Consider the following 23,236-nt stretch of genomic DNA (forward strand, 5'->3'; position numbering starts at 1 on the left):
TATTCTGATTTTGTCCTTGTCCTCCTGTATTTGGTCGCTTAGTCTGCCCATTGCTAGTATTCTAGTCCTCGTTCTTCCTTTTCTTAGGTTCCGACATATGGTCAGTTTTTGCACTTTCATCTTCTAGCATTAAAGACCGATCCAATACTTCCACATAGGTGGGTAATTTTAACGACTTAATGAGTTTGCGCAAGTCTGGGTTTAATCCTCCCTCAAATCTACGAGCTTTCATATTTTCGTCTGGAATCAGATGTGGAGCATAGTGTGCTAATGTTGTGAACTCAGCCTCGTATTGGGCTACCGTCATGCCTGGTTTTTGTGTAAGGTTTTGAAATTCCATACTTTTGCTATCTCTGATGGATGGGGGTATATACTTTTAGTTAAAGAGGTTATAAAATCGTTCCCATCCCATTTGTGGTTCAGCCCTTCTTACTAGCGTCCACCAACGCTGAGCTTCTCCTGTTAGGTTGTATGCTGCTAATGCCACTTTCTCTCTTCCTTCACATTGCATAACTTGGGCTATCTTTTCTATGGATTCCAATCATTCATTGGCTTTTACAGGATCTAATCCACCAGGAAATGTAAATGGTTTTAGCTTTTGGAAGTCTCTTACTCAAACCTCAGTTACTGCTGGGGCTGGTAGGGGATTTTCTGGGGGAATCACAGGAGGATCATTCAAATTAATATGCACTCCTTGTGGAGGTGGTTGATTTTGCAAAAGTGTAAGAATTCTTTCCACTTGATGTTCTAGTCTTTCAAACCGTTGGCTCGATTCCATTTAAAACTAAGCTGGAAAAAGAAATACAATCACGACATAAATAACAGTATTTATTTATAAACATAAAACATCACACTTAATTTACAACGCTATTTTACATTGTCCTTTTCCTTTTCCCTCCCCTTCTTTTTTTTTTTCCATCTCCTAATCACTAGGGATGTCTATAGGTACCGATGACGCACATCCTGGAGACAAAGGTCTTGCACTACAGGAACCCTCGCTAGGAATATGGTGGCGGATTCGAATTGGAGGATTTTCTTTAGCTTTCTCTTCAAGTTCCTTCATTTCATCTGGTTGCTCTCCAATCATTTTGTATGCCTTGAACCACACTAAGCAATTGCTTTTAGCACGCTTTTTTAAAATAGACTTCTTCTGCTCTGTCGTATAGTATCCAAAATATTCTTCTATTCTACTTATTTCTCCCGTTAATGCCTCATTGGCCCGGTATTGGACTCTTCGCTCGTAAGAATCTTGATCTACGTGTTGGGCATGGTTTCCTTTAACTCGGAATGGTCCCCATTCGTCAATAGTAATAGAGTCTGATGAGCTAGACATCCTGAAACAATCATTTTTATTGTAATTCACACACTTCAATATTATCAAAAACTAAAAAGTTTTGCCAGAGGGAAAGAAACACTATATTAATTATTGTTTTTTTTTTTTACGTTGTTCAAATTTAGTACTAATATGCTTTGTATTTTTATGTATTAGGTGGTACTGAATCCATTACAGAGAAAAAAAAAAGATCTTTTTATTTATATACATATCTATATGCAATCTACTTCTTCTCCGTACATTTTTACACACTATTTACACATACATTTTTCTCTTCTAGTGGTACCCATTTTCCATTGGCAACGGATTATCATTATTGGAGGATCCTGGTTCTTCCCTATTAGCAGCTGGTCTCCCGTTTCCTTCCTCTTCCGCATTTACCCGGTTCAACAGAACTTGGAAGCGCTCATTATCTTGCAAAAAATGTAACGCTTTCTGTCTTTGATAGTTTCGGTATCGAGACGATATTCTGCAACACTTCTTTTTGCTTCTGTTGATAGTAAGGGTTGGTATTGCACTACTCTTCGTTAGGGCTGCAAACGATCCGAGCCGCTCGTGAGCAGCTCGAAGCTCGGCTCGATAACGGTTCGACTCGGCTCGGTTCGAGACACAAACGAACGAGCTCGAGCTAAAATGTTCGTAAACGAGCCGAGCTCGAGCTAGTCGAAACTCGGCTCGAATTGGCTCGCGAGCCCAACTATATTTTATATATATTACTTACAGAGCTCGAGCTCGGCTCGGTCGGCTCGTTTATGATTACTTACAGAGCTCGAGCTCGGCTCGTTTATGAAACAGATATATATATATATATATATATATATATATATATATATATATATATATATATATATATATATTTGTTTCATAAACGAGTATATATATCTGTTTCATAAACGAGCCGAGCTTGAGCTCTGTAAATACATCTCGAGCCGAGCTCGAGCTCGAGTCCTGCAGCTCGTCACGAGCTCGAGCCGAGCTCGAGCCGACTAAATTTTTGGCGAGCCGAGCTCGAACACTCTAAAACTCGGCTCGGCTCAGCTCGTTTGCAGCCCTACTCTTTGTACTGCTCGGTAAGCGAGTGTTTGGGCATCCCAAGTAGTGAGATGTTTGTACAGTTCGCTGAGTGAACGGCAGGGCGTTCATTAACAGGTGGATTGACTACGTATCCGCCCCAAATATCCATTGCGTGATGATTCGACATTCCTACAGTCAATATATTTTAGAATTTAAATAATTTCACCATTTTTATCATGCCAGCTGCCCGGGGACTTTGTTGAACAAGGAAAGTCTATACTTTTCTTTCAAAATTTCAACCCTATTGATACATCTCTCTCTTCTTTTTTTTTTTTTTAAAGAAAATTCCCAGGTTGCTTTTTTTAAAAAAAATATTTCTTTTTGTAAAAACCAGGTTGCTCTAATACCACAATTGTCACGACCCCATCCCTAGAAACTTTGTCGAGTCATCGTGACCGGTCGATGAGTCCTAACGCTCATCCAGGCCTCTTTTTTAGACAATGGCTTTGAGAATGATATAACTATTTTATTTCAAAAACACTTATTACAAAACCCAAGTTTTCTGGAAAAAAAACAATTTTACAATATCTACACAAAAGTATAACAAGCATGTTCTAGGGCAGCAGCAACTCCATCTTTATTCTTCATTATCTGTAAAAAATATTAATTTTCATAAGCTGAATGCTCGTGTGAGATACAAAGACCAAAGTTGCACGTTTTATACCATGGAAACAATTCTTAACATAAATGCTTGCATAATCTGAAATAAATAATCTTATGATGTTCACCCAACAGTCTAATCTTTCTGTAGGGGAGCGACCCCTCTTGCTGTGTGAAATGATCAAGTCACTGGCCACTAGGACCCTGTTCTTTCCATCCATATAACTCCCTTCTGTGTTATGGTGTCTTTTTAAGCGTCCCCCAAACTCGAGACAACTGTCTGGATGCATCAATAGGTCATCTTCTTTATCTGACCGCTTCCATTTTCTAGCTTAAATTTTAGAGCGTCATCACCTTTGTCTGACGTGCTTCTAATCTTCAACATGAAAAATTTGTCATTCTTTTTCCATGGCATATCTAAAAAAATTGTAATCTTTTCTCAACATAAAATTATGTTACTTTTATAAAGGAAAATCATGTAACTAGAGTATAAGTATCTCACCTTAAACTTTTGTAAACTTGGAGGAGACTTAACTCGTATTCTTGTTAACCTCCCGATAGTGCGCAATAACTTGGCGGTATGGCTGTGGTACACGACTTTGAACAGGGGTAGCACTAATATTATACTCCGTACTAACCCAACCTTTCCTTCTTCCTTTCTTCCTTTTTTTTTCTCTTCTTTCGTACAGGTAGTCTAGTACTAGTAATTACTATTATTGGTCATGCACTATAAATAGGGCTTGCTATTTATAGTGTTCCTAATTTAATCTCATTTTGATACCTAATATTACACTTGTCATTCTTTTAGTCTTGGTGTAAGCCAAGCTACTAATGTGAATAGCTTAGACTATGTTTTTTGGGCAGTGAGGTGGCAGCATGCATGGTGTCATTCTTTTTCTTTTCTTTTCTTTTTCTTTTTCCTTTTATTCCCAAGTTTTGTACGTACATATACATATATATTCAAGTTATAGTATTTTTGTCATCTTCCAAGTAAATTATCTATTGTGTGTACATTATATAAAAGAAGTGTTTTCAATTTTTGTTCCAGACTAAAATTAAATAATTTTTCATGCCGGTCTCGACATTGTCTTCATTTTTAGTCGAGTCAAGTATGTACTTTGGGTCGGGTATTACAATTAGCATGGATGAATTTCCTAATTTCGACTTGCTTAATGGGATTATTGAAACCCCTAATATTCCAAGAAGCAAATTTCATGTTATCGTTTCTTTGGCTTCCTACCCCTTTTAGCTGCCCGAGGATTCTCTCCACCAATAGGCTGTTTAGGACCTTCTTTCTCTAATGAACTCAAGGCCATAAAAACAACATCAGGATCTGACAACCCCATTCCCAAATCATTAGGCAGGAAATCATATAGGGGAGGTACTCCAATATTGCTAGAACTCGGAACATCAGGATCAGCAGTTGCATTCATATTTTTCCCCTTATCAGCATCTTCTAGGCCAATATTCAACTCACTAATCTCAGTAGCCAACGCCTCTATAGGGGGTTTTGACTAGATGTTGACAACGCATTAATGTGCCCATCTGAAGGCCCAAGTGAAGCCAATTCTACTGCTCCCAAATTCTTTAGAGACACGACGACGTTTTGTTCTTTGCTGCAAACGGCAGCTTGACTCCGGCCCTCTTCTCTGTTTCCAGCTCCACGGTTTTCTTAAGTTCCCAACTCCTCTCTCTCTCTCTCTCTCTCTCTCTCTCCGCGGCAAATTGATTAACCTCTGATTCCCATTCCCCAGCAAATTCAAGCTCTGACTTTCTCCTTTCCTAAAACAAATCCTACACTTTTTGTCAACTGAAAAATAAAAACAAAATCCTTGAATCAATTTACAAAAACACAAAAAAAAACCAAATCAATTTGCTTACGCAAAAAGTAAAACCTTGTCCTTTTTTCCTTGAGCGAAAAAGAAAACCTAAATCAAGTAGAGATTTGGGGAGATTAGTAGCTTTCCACATGGATATAAGGATGGGGGATGAATCATCGTAATCAAAGTTGGCAGACTGATCGAGTGGAGGATTCAGTCACGAAAAAGGGAAAGGAACGAGATTATGGAGTTCAACGTCATCTGGAAAACGGCGAAACTGGTTCTTTTACTTCTTCGTGGCTCATTGCTGATTCTCTCTCTCTACACTGAAAAAGTACAGCGAAAATTTGGCAAGGGAGGGAGGATCTTGAAATTAAAAAAAAAATAGAGTTTGGTGCAGAGTTTCATGAAAATAAGCGTTGAGGGTGACTAGTCAAGGAAGAGGGAACAGATAAGTCAAAAGAGTGTTCTCTTCTCCAACAGGTAGATATCATTCGATAGACGGACAGAGAGGGGCACGTGATGCCAGGGAGAAAGTGCTACGCGCGCCAGAGGCAAAAATTCTCCGGGGCATTTTTGTCAATTATTGGACCTAACACGCTACGCTAGGACTTCTAAAACAATGGACTTCGGTGGGCCTAATAAAAATCTAGCCCCAATTAAATGCCCCAATACCCCACTACTTTTGGACTCTAGCCCAATCTACTAATGTTTTTTTTCTTTTTTAATAAAAAAAAGATGCTACGTACACTGCACATTTTCACTACATCATCTACTACATTCTTTATGAGACTCATTTCGGGTCCAACAAAAAATACAGAAAAATATTCATAAATTTTAAAATAATATTTTAGGGGGCCCCGTAAAAAATCAGCTCTAACGGGTATCGATAAATATTATTTCTGGGTTTGTATGTTTGAAACTGCTCAGTTGAACATTTTCACTCCTATAAATTTAGAAATAATACTTACCGATACCGGTTAAAGCTGATTTTTTGCAGGATCCCCTAAAATATTATTTTAAAATTTATGAATATTTTTTTGTATTTTTTGTTGGATCTAAAATGAGTTTTATAAAAAATATAGTGGATAGTACAGTGAAAGTGTGTAGTGTGTAGTGTATGTACATTCCTCATAAATAAATTAAAAAAAGGGCATTTGAGGAGACTCCTTCCCAGGTTGGCCTATGGGCACGCGTCTGCAATAGGACAGTAGAAGCTAATTAATAAGTACGGAGTACAGAATTATTCAATGTTTTGGTCAGATCTCTGAACTGAAGCCATTCGTGCCGGCCCATTGGTCTTGGATCAGATCAAACCATCAACACAAAAGGACAGTACAAGCGTATTATTTTTTGAGTAGTTCTAAGACCACACCCATTTTACACACCCAAATATACATTCATAAACAAGTGTATGGGTTCCACACACACTAGAGGGTGTGCATTTGGATGTTTAAAATGGGTGTAATTGTAGAATTATTGTTATTTTTTCAAGGAAAAATGACGGATAGGGACGTATTTGGATAACTAATACCTGCTAAAGACATTTTCAGCATTAACAAATGTTCTTAGCATGCCTTCGACGGATATTCATTATCAAAACACATCCTGAACCGTCATTTTCTCTATTTTCAATGTCTTGGTCAGATCTCCGAAGCCATTCGCGCGGGCCCATTGGTCTTGGATCAGATCAACCATCAACACAAAAGGATATGCCTTTATACTGTTTGATCGCAAAATGACTTACACGCTTTGTTCGGCTAAATAATTTATTTTGAATTATTTTTTATTATTTTTAAAAAAAATTGCATTTGGATTAATAGATAGGCTGTGAGATTCGAACACATGACATATTGTCTGTTATGATATTATATTAGGTTTAACCACTTACTCATCTTAGAAAAATGAACAACTTTATTATTTATTTTCTAAACACGAAAAGAATGTGAAAATCATTTTTCTTTAATCTTATTAGTGTTAAGTTATTAAGAAAGTACTTTTTTTGACAACGTACTTCAATTTTCTCACAAGGAAGTTTTTTTTTTTTTTTTCAAAATCGATCCTGCAAAAATGGAGAATTTTAAAGTTTTCTTGCATAATTCTTCCTCTTCCTTTAGTTTACTTTTTATGAAAATACATTTCCCACATAATATTACCCACAGCTTAATGGAGCCTTCGTGTACTCTTGTTCTAAAACCTATTCTACCTAATCCATAATACTAAGGCTTGGTCTTCTGTAGACAAATGATGAAAAATGATTTTTTTTAAAAAATCAACTTTTGTAGAATTTTCTGAATATTTAGTTACTAAGAAAAGTTGTGAGACCCACAACTTCAACTTTTTCTTTAAAAAAAATACTCTCTTCGTCCTGATTTAATAATCTTTTTTTGAAGTGCGTGCTATTTTTCAATCGTTTATATCTTCCAATTTATAATGTTTTACGTGATTTTGAAAATATTGTATTATAGAACTAATCGAAATCTATCAAACTATATCCATATTCGATATGAAATTCATTACGGATTCAAAAATATAATCTATTTTTTAGCCGGTTAGAATAGAATTAGAGACAATTAAATCCGGACGGAGGAAGTACTGTCTTTTATATTAGAAGGGATTTTTGTTTAACGTTTGTTTACATCACTTTTATTAAAAATACATTTTTCAACAACCATTCTGGACAACTGTATATCTACATATTTGAAGGTGAATGATAACTTGCCTAATAGGGATGAGCATGGTCTGAATTGGTTTGGTTTTATAGTAATTAAACCAAGAACCAAATCAATATCTACGAATTATGAAATTGGAGAACCAAATTAACCCACAAAATGTATAGAACCAAACCAATCCAAACCATTAAAATGCAGATTGGTTTCGGATTTAAACTGCAGTTTGCTTTAAACTAAGCTATTATCTTCGAAAAGTAATAGGGTAATTAGTCTTGGTAGTGAAGGAATTATAGGAATAGATATTGGAATTCGTTTTCATGTATAGAAACTTAGGAATTGGGGCATAGAAGTTGACTGATCTAGTGATCCAATATGTTTTTTGTGTATAATAAATTAATAATCATAGAAAATTAGGAAATGGTTGTGAATCGTTTTATATAGAAATTTAGTCTAAATTATCTTGACAGAGAAGAAAAAAATAAAATATTGTGGTGAATTTATTAGGATCAATAAATCGGGAAAATAGTTGACTAAGTCTTCCATATTTATTTGATAAATCATAATTAAAGTATATATATTATACGGTTCAGATTGGTTTGAAACCATAACCGTGAACGTGAATCCACAAACTAAATCATATAACACAGATTCTAATTTTTTTAAATCATGACCAAACCATATTACTAAAAAATCAAACAAAACATTTCAATTTGGATTGATTTGGACTGAATTTGCACTTTGACGAATTTTTTATTCACCCCTTACCGAATCCTTTTTTTCCCCATAGATTACCTAACCAGGTAACTAACTAACAACTAAGAGCAAGTACACCAGTTATTAGGTAAAAAAACTAGTGAATAGTACATATTTTTCATTTTACCTACTCATTTTTCTTTCAATACTACACCAATACTATCTATTTAACCTATTTTTTAATAAAATATTATTATTGTACATGGATGACTATGTACTATGTTCACAGTGTGTGACTATGTACTGTTGGAGAGAGGGAGGAAAAGGTATAAAAAAATGGTTACTGAATGAATAGTGAATCGGTAAAGATGACTAACAACTGTTCATGGATGTATTTTACACCTCTTTTTACCTCAGCTGCTGCAAGATGATTTTGGGGGCGTTCCAGGTTGGCTTCCTTTTTCCAAACTTCCTTTTCCGGTAATGAACAGTGCACAAAAAGAAGATTCATTCCAGTTTCTCTTTACAAGTTTTTCTTTTTAAAAAAGAGCCATGTTGAAATGACCATATTGCCCTTTTACCAACTCAACTTCTCCAGATGCCATCCCTCTTCTTTTCCTCTTCGGCACAGAGCAAACCCAGACTCTCTCTCTCTTCAATCTTCTTCAGGTTCGGCCGAAGCTCATACGAATGCATACGCTCACAGAAAATTGTGTCCACAATCTGTCAAGCACCCCGCCCCAGCACCCACACGATCAAGGTTCCTCTCTCTCTCTCTCTCTCTCTCTCTCTCTCTCTGTATGTGTGCGGGTGTGTGTCTCCGTTTTAGATTAGGGGTTCGATTGGATCGTAATCGACGTACGGTCAACAGTTATGTCCATTCTATTTTGTCTGTGCAGTTTATTTTGCCCCTACTTAGTTTGTGTTTGGGTAAACCTCCGCAGGCACCAAATAGTTGTGGGGTATGGCGGTGAGGTAGCCGCATTTGGATCCACAAATCCAAACCAGCCGATTCAGCCGCTGAGTATAATGTATTCAGCACCTGCTAAGCCAAATTCTTTCAACCCTGTCGGAGGGAACCCATTTGGATTAATTGAAAGGTGATTGCCTTTTTTGGCTCCGTTTTAGGGCATCATTTTAGTGGCCCCTTTTGAGTGCCGTTGGGTGGAAATTTTGGGTTTCCTTTGTTGTTGTAGATTATCCAGCCAAATGTATCAACATTTTTTCCTGGGTTAAGGTTCAGTTCTTACATGAGTCATTGGGTAACTAACGAACTGGCTTTCTCTGTTGGTTTATGGGGAATGATGATATCTATTTCCAGTAATTGAACAACAAATGAATTTTTATGTAGGCTTAAGTAACTGTGATGATGTGCTCCCAATTTATGTTGGAGATGATCGGACTGACGAATATGCATTTAAGCTAAAGCTGGACTAACCCCAAAAACCATCATCAGTTTTTGGGTCTGATAATTACATAGGCTATTCTTTTTTAAACTTCTAACAAACCAGTATATGATTGCCTACCAGGTTCTGAGAGAGGGAAATCGTGGTTATGGAATCTTGGTGTCATCTATCCCCAAGGAAAGCAATGCATTTTACTCGCTCAGGGACACATCATAGGTACTAATTATTTTTCATGACTGAAAGATGGTTCAATGTGGGATTTGGGAATGGAACTCATGAAGTTCCAAATCTGGGGAAACTGGTGTGGCTTCTTTTGTTTTTATATAATGGTTTTCCCCGCAAGAAAAGGAAAAGAAAAAAGCATCAAGTGTTTGTATCGTCATCTCGGATGAAAGCCATTTTAACAGTGTGTTGCAATGGGACTAGTAAGTTCATATTTCACACAGGGCAGCATTCCTTTGTTGTTGTAGATTATCCAAGCCAAATGTGATTATCAATATTTTTTCCTGGGTTAAGGTTTAATTCTCCTCATTGACTGTGTAGAATTAGTGTGTTATGGTGGAAGAAAATAGTTTGGGTGAGAGAGGTAATCGTGAAGCAGTATATAATTGCAGGGTCATCTCTTTAGTTATCCATCGTTTGATCTGTACTGTGCCTTTTCTCTCCAGAGTTGTATCCATTTTTCCATCTGTAAGTTTGTATGATTTTGAAAATCCTCCGCCATGTCAGGTCACGACTTAAGTGTTTTTGTAAGAGTGTTTGCAAAGCATGTAGTTTGTATTTGTAACACTAGTGATATTGAGATTGATAATTATATGTTCAAGTTTGAATAAAACGGCTGTTTCCTCAAATGTCGTGTACACTTTGAAGTTGATTTTGGGTCATGGGATCCATATTCAGGAGACTATTGTGGGTTTTTCATAAAAAGTTTGTCTATAGCTTAAAGATTTTAGATAAGTTGTTTCTGCTAAAACGCCAATAACGCCAATAATCGTTACTGAACATTTGGAATCCATCACTTTCTATGACACTCGTGCAAATGGAAGTGGCCCTTCAAGCCTGTGTTTGGTGGGGCCAACTTATGTTCGAGCGTTGAAGTCCCATGCGGGCTTCATTTGAGTACCCATGGTTCTATGCAGTGTGTGCAGACGGAACCAAGAATAGTAGGGCGTTGGCTTTGATGGACCAGTGGTATCTCAAAGGATTGAGTATCAAGCAGAAAAAAATTGCGTGACCATAGCATTTCCTAGGCAATGGTAGAAATGATAGTAGAACCCCAAGTACAGGAGTGTTCATTATACATTAGGTAATTCGAATAGATCGGGTCTAATTTCTTCGTCGACGTTGTGGTTGTTCAGAACTTTCCCGATCGTGTTGCAAGGCTGTCATTATGCCATGCCGCACTCTTTCCATGTCGCAACTATTTGCCGTTCGTGGATATATGAAACCTTCAATGTCCTCCTGCGCAGCAAAATCGGGATCAATGTCTTCCAGATCCTGGTACTCGTACCTCTCGTCCTTCGCGATCGCTTCTGCAAATTCGTCATCGTGGAGAGAATTTCGTCCAATAAAGTTGTGTATTGCCATGGAAGCAATAACAAACAGCTTATGAATGCGAAGTGGATAGGTTGAGGTCTCCTTCATCATTCTCCACCTACTTTTCCACACCCCAAATGCCCGCTCAATTGCAGAACGAAGTGATGAGTGCCACCTATTAAAGTATTCGTACGGATCCATTTGCCGTTTTCTTCCACGCCTAAAGTCTTCTAAGTGGTACGTGTACCCTTTGTATGGTGAGAGATATCCGTTATCATTGGGATAGCCACCGTCCACCAAGTAATATTTACCTGAATATAATATGAGCTTATTTCAAAGACGACACATCAAATGCCTACTGATGGTCAGAGCATTAGTTAGTGCTAATCCCGTGTAAATATAATCAAAGCATTACTTGGTGGTAATTGTGCATTTCAAAAAAAAAAAAAAAATTGTAAATCTACGACAACAACATTACCGTCTGGCGGATGGGGAAACATATGTCTGCCCCTACCGTAAACACATTCCCTGAAAACTTGGTAATCGTGCATTGATCCCTCCCATCCCGCTGAGACAAATGTGAAGCAGAGATCAAAATCGCAAATGGCTATGATGTTCATCGTGTGGCCACCCTTGCGTCCAAAATACTTTTTGGCATCTTTCGGCGGAGGGTTGCAAAGTACATGCGTACCATCCATCGCCCCGATGCAATCCTGTAAATGATGTATATAACACATTAGTTTATAGGAGTGAAGTCAAATACTATTTCTTTATTTTCTAATTAACAAAGTACGGCAAATTGGGTGTCCTTCTTACCATGAAATGTCTATACTGAGGTCTACGTGACAAGTAAGAATGTGGGTGATTGTTGTGTGGTTGAATTTCTTGTTTCGCCATACGCGTCACACAAAGCAAGACTTTATTAATTTGTCTCGAACAACTAGACTGCCCACGGTTTAATAACTCCCCCACGAGTTTTAAGGAGCATCCACGCAATATGCATAAAAACATTGCCAGGCTCTCAAAAATTCCGATTGCATCTCTTCGTATTGTGTGGAAGCCGTATTTGTAAACCAATTCCTCGCATAGCTTCACGAAAATGTCGCTTGTCATGGAGAAGTTCTCAGGACACCTTCTAGGATTTGGGCAAGTTAAGACGGACATCACCCAATCAAAACCGTTGTGCGTAGACGTATGGTACGGTATCCTCACAATCTCAACTGGGACGTATTGAAGTGCGTGATTCTTAAGCATATCAAGATATTGCACATCTTTCTGGTATACAGCGTGTGCAACATGTTCAGGAACATCATCTTCATCTTCAAGCAACAAACTTTCATCTGTTTCCATGGGATCCTCCTCTTCCGTTTCACTTTCACCATATTCACCCCCATCTTCAGTACCTTCATTACAAAACCCACCGCACTGGTTGGACGAATAACCGTGGCCTGTCCCACCGTTACGACTCCCATATTCGGTCTCTTCATTACAAAAGAGACCTGCGTTCGACGTACTCCACAATGGTGCTCCACTACCAAATCCTGACCAAATCTCCGGGTTCGCGTTCGACGAGTTTGTGGCGTTAACATGGTTTACATTGTTGTACAAATCTCCATAGTCATAGTTTCTGACGTCACCAAAAATTCCACAGAAATTGTTGGCTCCAATATTTTCGTTGTTACCGAAGTAGCTTCCTCTTGACGGATCCATATCTCCCTACAAGAAAAATTCATGTAATTGGTTACAAGTGTTAAACGTGGTAATCTTCATGAAATTTTATAAAAAAAAGTGTTGTGAAAAAAACCTTCAATGTCCCATTGATCAACTATAATCTGTGTTATGATTAACAGTTGGAAGAAACTTGGTTTACATGCCTCCAATTTTTTTGTTTGTCGGGCAATTCATTGTAAAAAAATTTCACTAGTATTTTTTGTATGTGAAAATTTGAAATTCACTAAAAAACTCACAGACCGGTTTTGCACAAGCAAGAAACTCACACACCGGTTTTGATTACCACGTTCCATCAGATGCTCACGAAAAAATCCTTGTGATGCCAAACTTGAGTATGGAACATATGAACAAAACCCAAGCACACAGACAAGACTAGAGGGGCATACACCTACAAAACCAACCAAACATAACTACAACAGACCCTACGCTGTAACACACCTACAACTGCAACAATAGACAAGCAACTACGAGCACCAACTGCATCAAAACAGAGTAGTATGAAGAGAAATCACTGGTGAATATGCCAAGACAGATGATGCAATGTCATAACAGCAAGTTTTAAGCACTCCAACACTCATCACGACCAAACACCACCAACAAAATTTGTAGCAATTTTAAAAGTGTACGGCAGTAACAAGCAAGGCATGGAACAGTTTTCCGTGGCTTTCAAACACCTAAATATCAGCATTCTCCGGAACATGAGGGAATGGGGGAGGTTGAATCCCTCTCCGTTGATTCGGGGGAGTCGTGTAGTACCTCTCCTCCGCCAAAGTGTGCTCATCACGGAGCCATTGAATAGCATTGGTCAAATTTTTCTGCTGGCAGAAAATATCGATTTTATGTTGTTGTCTCTCGAAAAGACGACAAGCCCAGCTGTGAAATTGAACATTTTGACCCTCTACTTTGAAAAAGGGAAGGGTGTCCAGTTTTTCTATTGCGTTATCAATGCCCCATTTTCCAGATCGATTAATGACTATACTTGGGGTGGACTTGAAATGGTCAACTGATTCGGCAAAGGAAGCGGACATTGCCTCGTACGCATCGATAAACTTACGCTTCCGCGAGGAATACGACCTGCCCACTGTTGAGGTTTGCCCATTTGGATCTTGACCCTTGCCGACCGGAGTTTGGTACTGCTCTTTGGATTGAGGGCACGACCCACCATGTTTTAAGGACATTCCATCCGATTCACCTGATCCCTCCGCAATTTCCTCAATTCCCTCACCAGGAAAGATAGCTTCATTTCCCATGGCCGTAACATCGCGAAAGACACGGTCCATAAGGCCCTCGTGTTCCAAACCATCGTCTCTGAACTTTGCGACATGGCTATTTCGCTGCATTTAAGACAAAGCAAAAACAGGCACCACAAAAGCAAGTATGTAGTTAATAAGGGGGAAAAGGGCAGTTACCTAAAAGGTGCAAATATGAGCTGAATGCAACACACAATGGATCTTCAAACCTTACTCCTCAATAGGTGATTCTTCATAACCTTTTTGTACATGATAATGGAATATAATTTTGGCGAGGAAAATATAGTAGTTGTCCAGCATGTTAACGAAGAAGCTCATATAGGGGAAGCATTGGATTCCATATGCAACAGCAATTGATTCACCGGATACTATACATGCAGACCCAGCTGTTTGGCCAGACCAACAATTGTACTATCCATGTGCATCACATTACTTGACAGAACTTTAATGCACTAGGAAGAGAGAAAAACAAAATGAAGGGGGGTCCGCAATAGATAGAGACTGCAGCTGCATGTATTGACCACACAAACTCAATCACTGCCGGCTCCACATGGAGCCATGACTGGTCACTTCAGTACCTTTAACACAAATGATACAGTCAAGAAAAAAATATGACAAAAGAAGTGAGTAATGATATTGTGGCACTGGCCCACACACATAAAAGCATAGGAGGACCAGTCCTGGCTCCAATCATGCAACTTGGATTGAGTTTTTCCTGTGGTCCATTGGTGTGGCATGGCCCCCTACTTCCTGTATTTACGCCTGTTTCGCATTCCAGTAATAAAATACCAATTGTATAGGTTTTGCAACCACACTATCAAGACTCCAATAAGTGGGGTTGATTCACATGTATAATGTGGCCTAGTGGGAACACCTCAACATGATACAATAGAAAAACTGGGCACCCTCTAGAGGTTTAACCTCAAATTTTGTAAGTCCTGTATGAGAAGACAGCAGTGGGTTTCTGTTTGGATTAAAAATGTGCAATATAATGTTCTTGGATAAAAAATATGCAATATAGTAGTTGAAAATGAGCAATAGAATACTACAATGTCTTGTACGAGCAGACAGCAGTCGTAGTTTTAGGTGTCAAATACACCTACAAAGAAATTGGGTGTCCACCTATTCCCTGCACATGAACCAAAAAGAGTGAAACACAAGCTGAAATGTATGCCAAGTAATTTTGTGTAGACCTTAATTGCATGAAAATAACAAGCAAACTTAGTGATACTTACAGCTATCATAGCTTCCCACCAGTGATCGGGTCCCGTTATTGCACCCGTTTCCGGGTTCCTACCAAGTCCCGTTTGCTGTTTGTCCTCCGCAACCAAAATCCATGCCCTCCATTCATCCTTTAGTCGGTCGTGTTTGTCCTTCAATTGCTTTTTCTCGAATTTTTTTCCAGTTTTCCCCATTACTGCATTGACAATCCTCGCCCATGCTTGTTTGCTGAACCCGTTTAGCGCGCGACCATATTCCTCAATTTCTTCCGCACATGCTTCAAGGAGAGACTTTATCAAAGGAGATGTCCACTTTGCTCTGTCTACGGTTTTTGTATACGGTTGTTGGAAAGGCTGTGAGAAGTAGGGTTGTGAATGCTGCAGTCCATATGGTTGTTGTGAAAGCTGAGAGAAGGCTTTGCGGGGACTTGTCCTAATTCCCCTCCCACGTCCACGGCTCGGTGACAACATGGTTTGATTTGTTTGTGGTGAAGCCTGCAAGAAGTTTACTTCTTGCGAAGACAAGTTTGCTTGTCGTGAGGCATGCAAGAAGGTCTTTCGAGGGCTTTGCCTCATGCCCCTCCCACGTCCAAGGCTCAGTGAGGACTGCGAGAAGTTGGGTTCTTGTGCAGCCAGCGAGAGATTTGGTTGTCGTGAAGCATGCAGGAGGTTTGGGTCTTCTGAAGGATGCGAGAAGTTTGGTTGTTCATAACCTTGTGAGAAGTGTGGTTGTTCGTAAGACTGCGAAAAGTGTGGTTGCGGTGAAACCTGCGAGAAGTTTCGTTCTTCTGAAGGCTGCAAGAAGGCTTTGCGGGGGCTTGTCCTAATTCCCCTACCACGTCCTTTTGCCGGTGACGACATGCTTTGGACAAAACAAATTAGTTGTTTAGGTACAAAAGTTCAGATTACAATAATGTGCCCGAACACATTTACATAACTAGAGAAACATGCATTCATCTCCAAAACACAATACAAGTCCCAAATATGACATCCATGTCGACAATATTACAAGGTCTTATGTAGTACAACTATTACATAGATAAGTACATGCAAAAACATAGAGTACAAGTGGGTTTGGATTAAAAAAGTGAAGTTAACTTTCATATTGTCTTAATTCTAAATCTTAGTTCATATTTGAACACATTTGCATGGATAAAGACTTTCGTTAAGTTAACCTTAACTTTTTAATCCAAACATTTACTATGGCATACGCACTAGGACAACAAGTAGTAGGACACAAATTACAATTCCAATAATCAGTAAGGTCCGGACGGCATTTTCTATAGCTAACATGTGTTGACTTAAGTTGTGGCCGTTGAAGTTGTAAGCTTCGGAAGACTTCGTGAATTGGAATGACCTATCATCATGAGAATGGGCCACATTCAGAATGTTTTCATTGCACCAATCATTCACTCCTGGCAAGGCTACTCAGAAAACAAACAAATAGAAAGTCACAACAAAGATTGTTTTAAGTATTTTGTTAAGTAAAGGTCACAAGAAATGAGAGGCTTACAGGGTCACGAGGGCAGTCATAGTACCACTTGCCGGGGTTCTTTGCGCAGGAGCCAGATTTTCTGGGAATGCAAGGACCAGCTCTGCAAATGCATAGCCTTGTGGGCCATGTAGAGGTGGCATTGGACGCAGCGGAAGCCATGTGGAGTGATTAGGAAATTTGGTAAGACTCTACTATGGAAAACAGTGTGTGGACAATTAGAATGTTGGGGTAAAAATATGGTGTTTTTAAGTTCTCTATCGTCATACTAGACAAGTAGTTTGGCACATTACTTCATTCTCCATCTATCTTATCCTTCTGTATCAACTCCCAAACAAACCAAGTCATATCCTTTTTCTTTATTACTTTCTCCTTCTATCATATCAACATCTTTAACTTCCCTTCTTCGTTAGAGTAAATTAAGTTTAACGAATAACAACAAAAAAGACTTTCCTTCTTTTTCTTAAATTGAAAAGCTTATACGTCTTATCCGTTCATATCAATTATTAACCAAACCAAGTCTTATCCCCCTTTTCTCTTATTCTATCCTAGCAAGTCCTTAAATTTCTTTCTTTCTTATCTCAAAATATTATCCGTCCGAGAAACGCTCAATTCTTTAACTTTACTTCTTTCCCTATCTCAAAACCTTATCCGCCCGAAAAAAGCATGTTTGATGAGAACCCTACTTTCCTAGACAGTTGATACCAATTGCTGTGAATAGATAGAAACTGAAACAACTAGCACGACAGCGGCATGTGATCGGGGTCAAATCTTATAACCGAGGTTGTGGGTTCAAGCTCAGTTAACTACTAACCAGTAATTGACGCCGATAAAAACAGATGGCGGATAAGACATCTGACAGTAAGCCACCGGTGTGCGTGACCGGCGCCAACGGATTCATCGGCACGTGGCTGGTCCGAACCCTCGTCGACCACGGATACACTACTGTCCACGCCGGCGTCTACCCCGAAATACCAGTACGACAACCCCAGAAGATCATTTACCCCGAGTCAAGAGTTCAAATCAAATGCAGAGTGTTGAACTCTATCTTATTCCATGAATTTTAACCCAGCCGTTCTCAGTTACAATTTTGAGACATAGCTTACACATTTTTATATAAGACAACAGCAATATCGATACCTGCGGATCTGGAATCGGATCTTTCTTCTTCGTGTACTACCCGGCCCGTTGTTACTTCTGGAAAGGGGAGAGGGAGGGCAACACAGATGAGGTTGGAAATAGGAGTTCTTCCCAGCTCGTAACGACTTCTGGAGAGGGGGAGAGGGAGGGCGACTTCTGGAAAGAGGGAGAGTGAGGGCTGCGGAGATGAAAATGGCGTACAGTGGAAGCCCTAGGAGATGGAAATGGGGCAAGGGCAGTATTGTCATTTCACTCAGGCGCTGTGGGAAACAGGGACCAAAACGACGTCGTTTTGGTCAGAGATTTTTAAAAAAAAAGAAGGTTCAGAGATCTGGAACAAGCATTATTTTTGCCCCAAAAAAAAGAACTTTATGGAAAGCTGGAACGGCGCCTTTGTCCCTTTCCATAGGTAAACTAGCTCAGTTTTGTTATTTAACTAAGCTGATAAAGTTGCTCTAACACTTATTGTATATTATAATAATAATAAAAAAGTTCTGCTATTGTCCGCCTAATAGGCGAAGCTTTGTATTCTGCTCTTGTAATACTTTACTATTATTCTTTAGTTGTGTCAGAAAAGCGATTGCTGGGATAGTTCGTTGTACTATATGTACAATATTATAAATGTCGTCCTACATCTTCTCACTGCTACGAGACAATTCTGTCATTTCACCATTTGTTCTCTCTTTTTTGCACTCAGGGGACCTTTCCACTGACAAAAATCACAAAAGACTTAGGCTCCGTTCCGAAACTAAGAAAAAGCCCTTATTTTTTAAGAAGGCAATTTCAAGCTCAAATATTATGGACTTATTGAAATCTAAAAATATGCAACATGGATCTGTTTTGAAAGATCTCATCGAGATCTTTTATACGATGCAAAAAAAAATTTAAAAATTATTTTTTGTTTACTTTATTTTTGAGTTTAAAAAAATGAAATAAGCTGCTTATTTTTTAAGAAGGTTTCTGGAACGGGGCCTTAATGTATTTTGCCATTTCGTTTTTACTATCAAAAATTGCTAAAAATTAACGTATTTTACCAATTGGCTTCCACTAACATAAAAGTTTTTACCAATTCAATAACTTCACTCACATATCTAGCAAAATCTTTTTCATTACCAACTTAACGTATTTTATCATCTCGTTTTCACTACCAAAAAAGTTTCAGCATTTTATCATCTCGTTTCTATTAACAGAAATTTTTTTTCTACAATAACTCTACTCACAAACCCATCGACAACTTATTCACTATCAAAAATACCTAACTTCTCAACTACAAATAAAAAATTATAAATTTTTCACTACCGAAAATGCCCCCTTATTCACTACCAAAAATACCTAACTTTTTAACCACAAATAAAAATCTACACAAATTTTTCACTACCAAAAACACCCCTAAAAGGCAGACGCATAAAATTTCGTTCTGGCAATACTTTTTTGCAATTAGAACTGTTTTTTTTATTTGTGTGGATCCGAATCAGAATTGATTCATCAACAACCTTCAACCAGTTGGTGATTATCTACTTCTTTTATTTTTATTTCACTTTTCTACTAAAATAGTAGAAAAAAATATTGAGGCTTTGTTTGGTTTTGATTTTGATTTTTTGGATTGGTCATTCATCTTAACGAGGAGAGTTTAAAAAGAAAAAGTTACCTCCAAAAGCATCGAAAAAATTGACTGAATACCAAAAAATTGTCTTTTCGTCTTTAATATTGTCCTATATAAATTTTTTTAACTCCGATCCACAATTTTATACTTTTCTTATTTTCCTCGTAAAGATGAAAGATTAACCTCAAAAATTAAGACATAAATTACAAAAAATTAAAAGAAATTGAAAAAATGCCCAAGAAAGATTTCGGAAGAACGGACAAGGGTCCAACATAATTTTGCTGCTCAAAAGAAATCATATCCTAGTTTGAAGAAAAATCTTCAAAAAGGGCTAGTTTTGTCATTGGCCTCTGAAGTATCATGTCTTTTCAACAAAAGGAGATGTCGTACCAAACTTGGTAAAGATGAGGCGCATGTGCTATGCTATTGTCCGCCTCTTGGGCTGACATCGGCATTCTCCTTCAAGGGTTAAAAAACCGTCAACACTTTAACAGACGGAGAATGATACACCCACCGAAGGGGTGTTCCACCACACCGTCTACCGCAGCTTGCCGGGTCCACTCCGGCCACCGGACGTCCGATCCAAACCGTCCAAAAATTTTATAAAAAAAAACCGAGTGGGCCCTACGCGAGAATTAACGACATCCGACGTGTGTAAGTGCTCGATCCGAACTTCCATTTTTAATGGCTCGGATCATCTGATTTTTTGAAGTTCTGATCGAGCACTTACATACGTCGGATGCCGTTAATTCTCGCGAGGGCCCACTCTGTTTTTTTTTTTTAAATTTTTGGACGGTTCGGATCGGACTTTCGGTGGCCGGAGTGGGCCCAGCGAGCTGCGGTGGGCGGTGCGGTGGAACACCCCTTCGGTGGGTGTATCATTCTCCTTAACAGATGTGGACAGTTAATTTACGGGTAGACTCTTTTGTACGTAGAGTCTGAGGTTTTGCTTAGGTTTTTTGATGTTTTATGTTGGTTTAAGTAGGTTTTTTTTATGTGCTTGCCTTATTTTAGAGTTGAGTTTTGTTTATTCTCTTAAAAAATGGTGAATATTATTATTTTTTATTGATTGAAATGATATGGATCCCATCACAAAGTGATGTCATGTTTACCAAAAAGTGTATTGCAGAGGTAAACATGACATCACTTGAGGTGGGATCCGCACCATTTTAACCAATAAAATGGAAAGTAATGTTCACCCTCTTTTAAGGGGGTGAACAAAATTGCACTCCTTATTTTAGGTCTTGGGCGGCTTAGTGCCAGTGTGCCTTTGTTCCTTTTAATCTTTGTAATCCTTTATAAAGATTAATAATTTTTTTTTTGTTTAAAAAAAAACCTCTTTTGTTGTTCTTAAGACGTACGTTAATCTCCATTGACTTGGTTCTACCCCATGACTACAGCCTTAGCCACACGGCCTACACCCATACAATCTAAACTACTCTATGCATTGGTTTTACTGTGATATTGGAGACCAAACATTACCTTATTATTATTATATTATTATTTCTTTTGATATCTAACCTAGCATAATTATATATAATAACGTAATACCATCCAAATCAAAGCCAAGTTATTCAATCTCGAGCTTGTTCGGGATCGGCTTGTTTGTTACATTAACAAATCAAGCTTGGATATTTTTGGAAGCTTGTTAAAATTTTCATATCAAGCTGCTATTCCTCGTTCGGCTTATGGTGTTAAAATAATTCAAATTTCTCAAGATCAACTTGTTCCATAAACAAGCCATGCTAGAACACACCAAAGCTTGTTAAGTTTTCCAATCAAACTTGAAGAATCAATATATTGTTCACCTCATTTTTCAGTTTTACAACAAAATCAATTGTTCGGCAAAAGAATATGTCCATGTTTAATACTCCTATATGGATTAATGACGATACAATATCCTCGTTATCGAAGACAAAATAAATAAGTGAATGGATCGAATTATTAGTCGATATTATATGAACAGTTACAAATCGCCTAAAGTTAGTATCATACATACATCTTTCCACTGTTGAACTAATCAGTAGTCTGAAAGCACCGAACAAATTAAAAAAGTTTGCTTGCAAACTCATGGTTAGCCTCCCCTTTCATTGCAGAAGAAGTTGCTAGATCCCTAAGCTCAGATAGGTTCCTTCCGAGCTGCAAAGCCACCTTCATTTCAAACAACTCCCCATATTCTCTCCTCTCCACTTCTCTCTCCTTCAAATTTGATTCTATGGACTCTTGCACGAGCTCAAAGAAACCGGCATTGCTCCGGTACATCTCAAACACCATCCCAACTTGCCCACCATGCTCTATCGTGTTCACGACGGTCGACAAAGCCCCGGCAACGACGCCAAGAACCACAGCCCAGGACCCGTGGCCCACGAAAGCAGAGCCAAAAGCAGCAAGTCCGGTCAGCAAAGGGCCAGAAATGGCCAAGATTTTGTTCAGTTTCAAGGCTTTTTTACCCAACCTCAGGTAATCTTCCTTATCTTTCCTGTTCAAAACCGTTACTATCTCTCTCATTTCCCCCTCTAGCTCACCATTCCAACCGTTCCCATTGTTTCTGGCACCAAGCACTTCCGCCTTTCGATTCCGTAGTGGAGCTTGCTGGCTGGCCCACCAGACAGCAGGCTCCACGGTTTTTGGAAATTTCTCAAGCATCACGCCGAGTAAGGCAAGTGGGTATGCCCTATCAAGGGCCAAAACCTTCTCCATTGCCTCCTCCCCATCGTTTGAAGTGGGAGAACCGATACGAATGGTCGTATGAATCTCTTCATAAAGTTTCTTGAACAATCTCGCAGCATTCCTCTGCTCTTCGGCGAGCTGAGACGGTTGGATCTTGTTCATGACCAACAACATTCCCGTAACCGCCAAGTACAACAAAGTAGAAGAAAGCTTAAGAGCAACAAGAGGAGCCCCACCGGCTCCCATAGCAGCGACTCCGGTCATCACCGAAGCTGTTAGAGTAATTGCGTTAATAGATGTTAAAAGTAGAGTGTTCCAGTTGTTTCTCTGCTCTCCAATATTCTTATGCATCTCCACTCTATCTGCAACCGCCTCCAAGATCGCGTAAAGCTTTGCTATCGCCATGGGATTGGAAGAATTAATAGGAGCGGGAGAAAGTTTTTCGAGTGGGGTGGTGGTTTTTGCATTTTCGTAAACACTTCTCAATTCCAAACCTCTGGTTGTCAGCTTGGGAAGAGAAAGGCTACCATTTTGGAACCTCGGCATATTGATAGTAGCTCTCACGGTCATCTTTCTGCGGCAACGCGAAGAAGAGGAGGAAATAATTGGTGAAGGAATCGCATTTGAAGCTAGAATGATAGGCATTTTCGTGGGTTTCTTCAGGCTATGTAAATTCTTAGCAGGAATGTACTGTCTTGATTTTAAGTTGAATAGAAGAGGCTGTGAAATCTATTTTGGGTACGCTTTGAGTTGAGGTTTTGAAGAACGTAGTGATCGAAGTGGAATGGAGAGAGAGAGAGAGAAGTTTATATGGTTTATATAGAGAGAGATTGGGGAGTTGATAAAGGAACTTATTTACTGTTCAACGGTTTGAACGGCTCAGATGTTTAGACCGTTTCAGAGTCTTGGGGGTTGGCTGTGTCATCCTACGTTCCTACCCCTTGAGCACCCTTGATTGACTTTCCAAGTTCCAAGAGAAATAACAAAAGGATTATT

At 38.8% G+C, this 23,236-nt stretch overlaps 4 protein-coding genes across 9 annotated transcripts; 1 reads left to right on the forward strand and 3 right to left on the reverse strand.

Moving 5' to 3' along the window:
- The first annotated feature begins 8,737 nt into the window (after positions 1-8,737).
- Positions 8,738-10,328, forward strand: LOC131315270 (uncharacterized). The gene is made up of 3 exons (XM_058344416.1): positions 8,738-8,952; positions 9,137-9,292; positions 9,544-10,328. Exons 1-3 carry the CDS (start codon positions 8,753-8,755, stop codon positions 9,551-9,553), a joined length of 366 nt encoding a protein of 121 aa, XP_058200399.1. The 5' UTR covers positions 8,738-8,752; the 3' UTR covers positions 9,554-10,328.
- A 475-nt stretch (positions 10,329-10,803) lies between these two features.
- LOC131315271 (uncharacterized) lies at positions 10,804-14,917 on the reverse strand. Of its 2 annotated transcripts, XM_058344418.1 has the most exons (4): positions 14,275-14,917; positions 11,951-12,850; positions 11,613-11,847; positions 10,804-11,445 (listed from the first exon to the last, which is right to left on the reverse strand). In XM_058344418.1, the coding sequence occupies exons 2-4, from the start codon at positions 12,842-12,844 to the stop codon at positions 10,925-10,927; spliced, it is 1,650 nt and encodes a 549-aa protein (XP_058200401.1). In that variant the 5' UTR covers positions 12,845-12,850; positions 14,275-14,917; the 3' UTR covers positions 10,804-10,924. The 2 variants fall into 2 exon arrangements, with proteins under 2 accessions (XP_058200401.1, XP_058200400.1); XM_058344417.1 differs by lacking the exon at positions 14,275-14,917 and having other exon boundaries at positions 11,951-13,044.
- A 1,419-nt stretch (positions 14,918-16,336) lies between these two features.
- LOC131315272 (uncharacterized) lies at positions 16,337-18,290 on the reverse strand. 5 transcript variants are annotated; one of them, XR_009196664.1, is made up of 3 exons: positions 17,968-18,272; positions 16,849-16,945; positions 16,337-16,762 (listed from the first exon to the last, which is right to left on the reverse strand). XR_009196664.1 is itself a non-coding variant. In XM_058344419.1 (3 exons), the coding sequence occupies exons 1-3, from the start codon at positions 18,213-18,215 to the stop codon at positions 16,745-16,747; spliced, it is 360 nt and encodes a 119-aa protein (XP_058200402.1). In that variant the 5' UTR covers positions 18,216-18,290; the 3' UTR covers positions 16,337-16,744. The 5 variants fall into 5 exon arrangements, 1 of the variants encoding a protein (XP_058200402.1); XR_009196663.1 differs by having other exon boundaries at positions 16,849-17,018; positions 17,968-18,268; XR_009196662.1 differs by having other exon boundaries at positions 16,849-17,021; positions 17,968-18,268.
- Positions 18,291-21,502: 3,212 nt separating this feature from the next.
- LOC131315274 (probable F-box protein At4g22030) lies at positions 21,503-23,005 on the reverse strand. Its single transcript, XM_058344420.1, has one exon. It carries the CDS (start codon positions 22,883-22,885, stop codon positions 21,617-21,619), a length of 1,269 nt encoding a protein of 422 aa, XP_058200403.1. The 5' UTR covers positions 22,886-23,005; the 3' UTR covers positions 21,503-21,616.
- Positions 23,006-23,236: the final 231 nt, after the last annotated feature.

This window comes from Rhododendron vialii, chromosome 13a (genome assembly GCF_030253575.1).
Source record: "Rhododendron vialii isolate Sample 1 chromosome 13a, ASM3025357v1".
Taxonomy (NCBI): domain Eukaryota; kingdom Viridiplantae; phylum Streptophyta; class Magnoliopsida; order Ericales; family Ericaceae; genus Rhododendron; species Rhododendron vialii.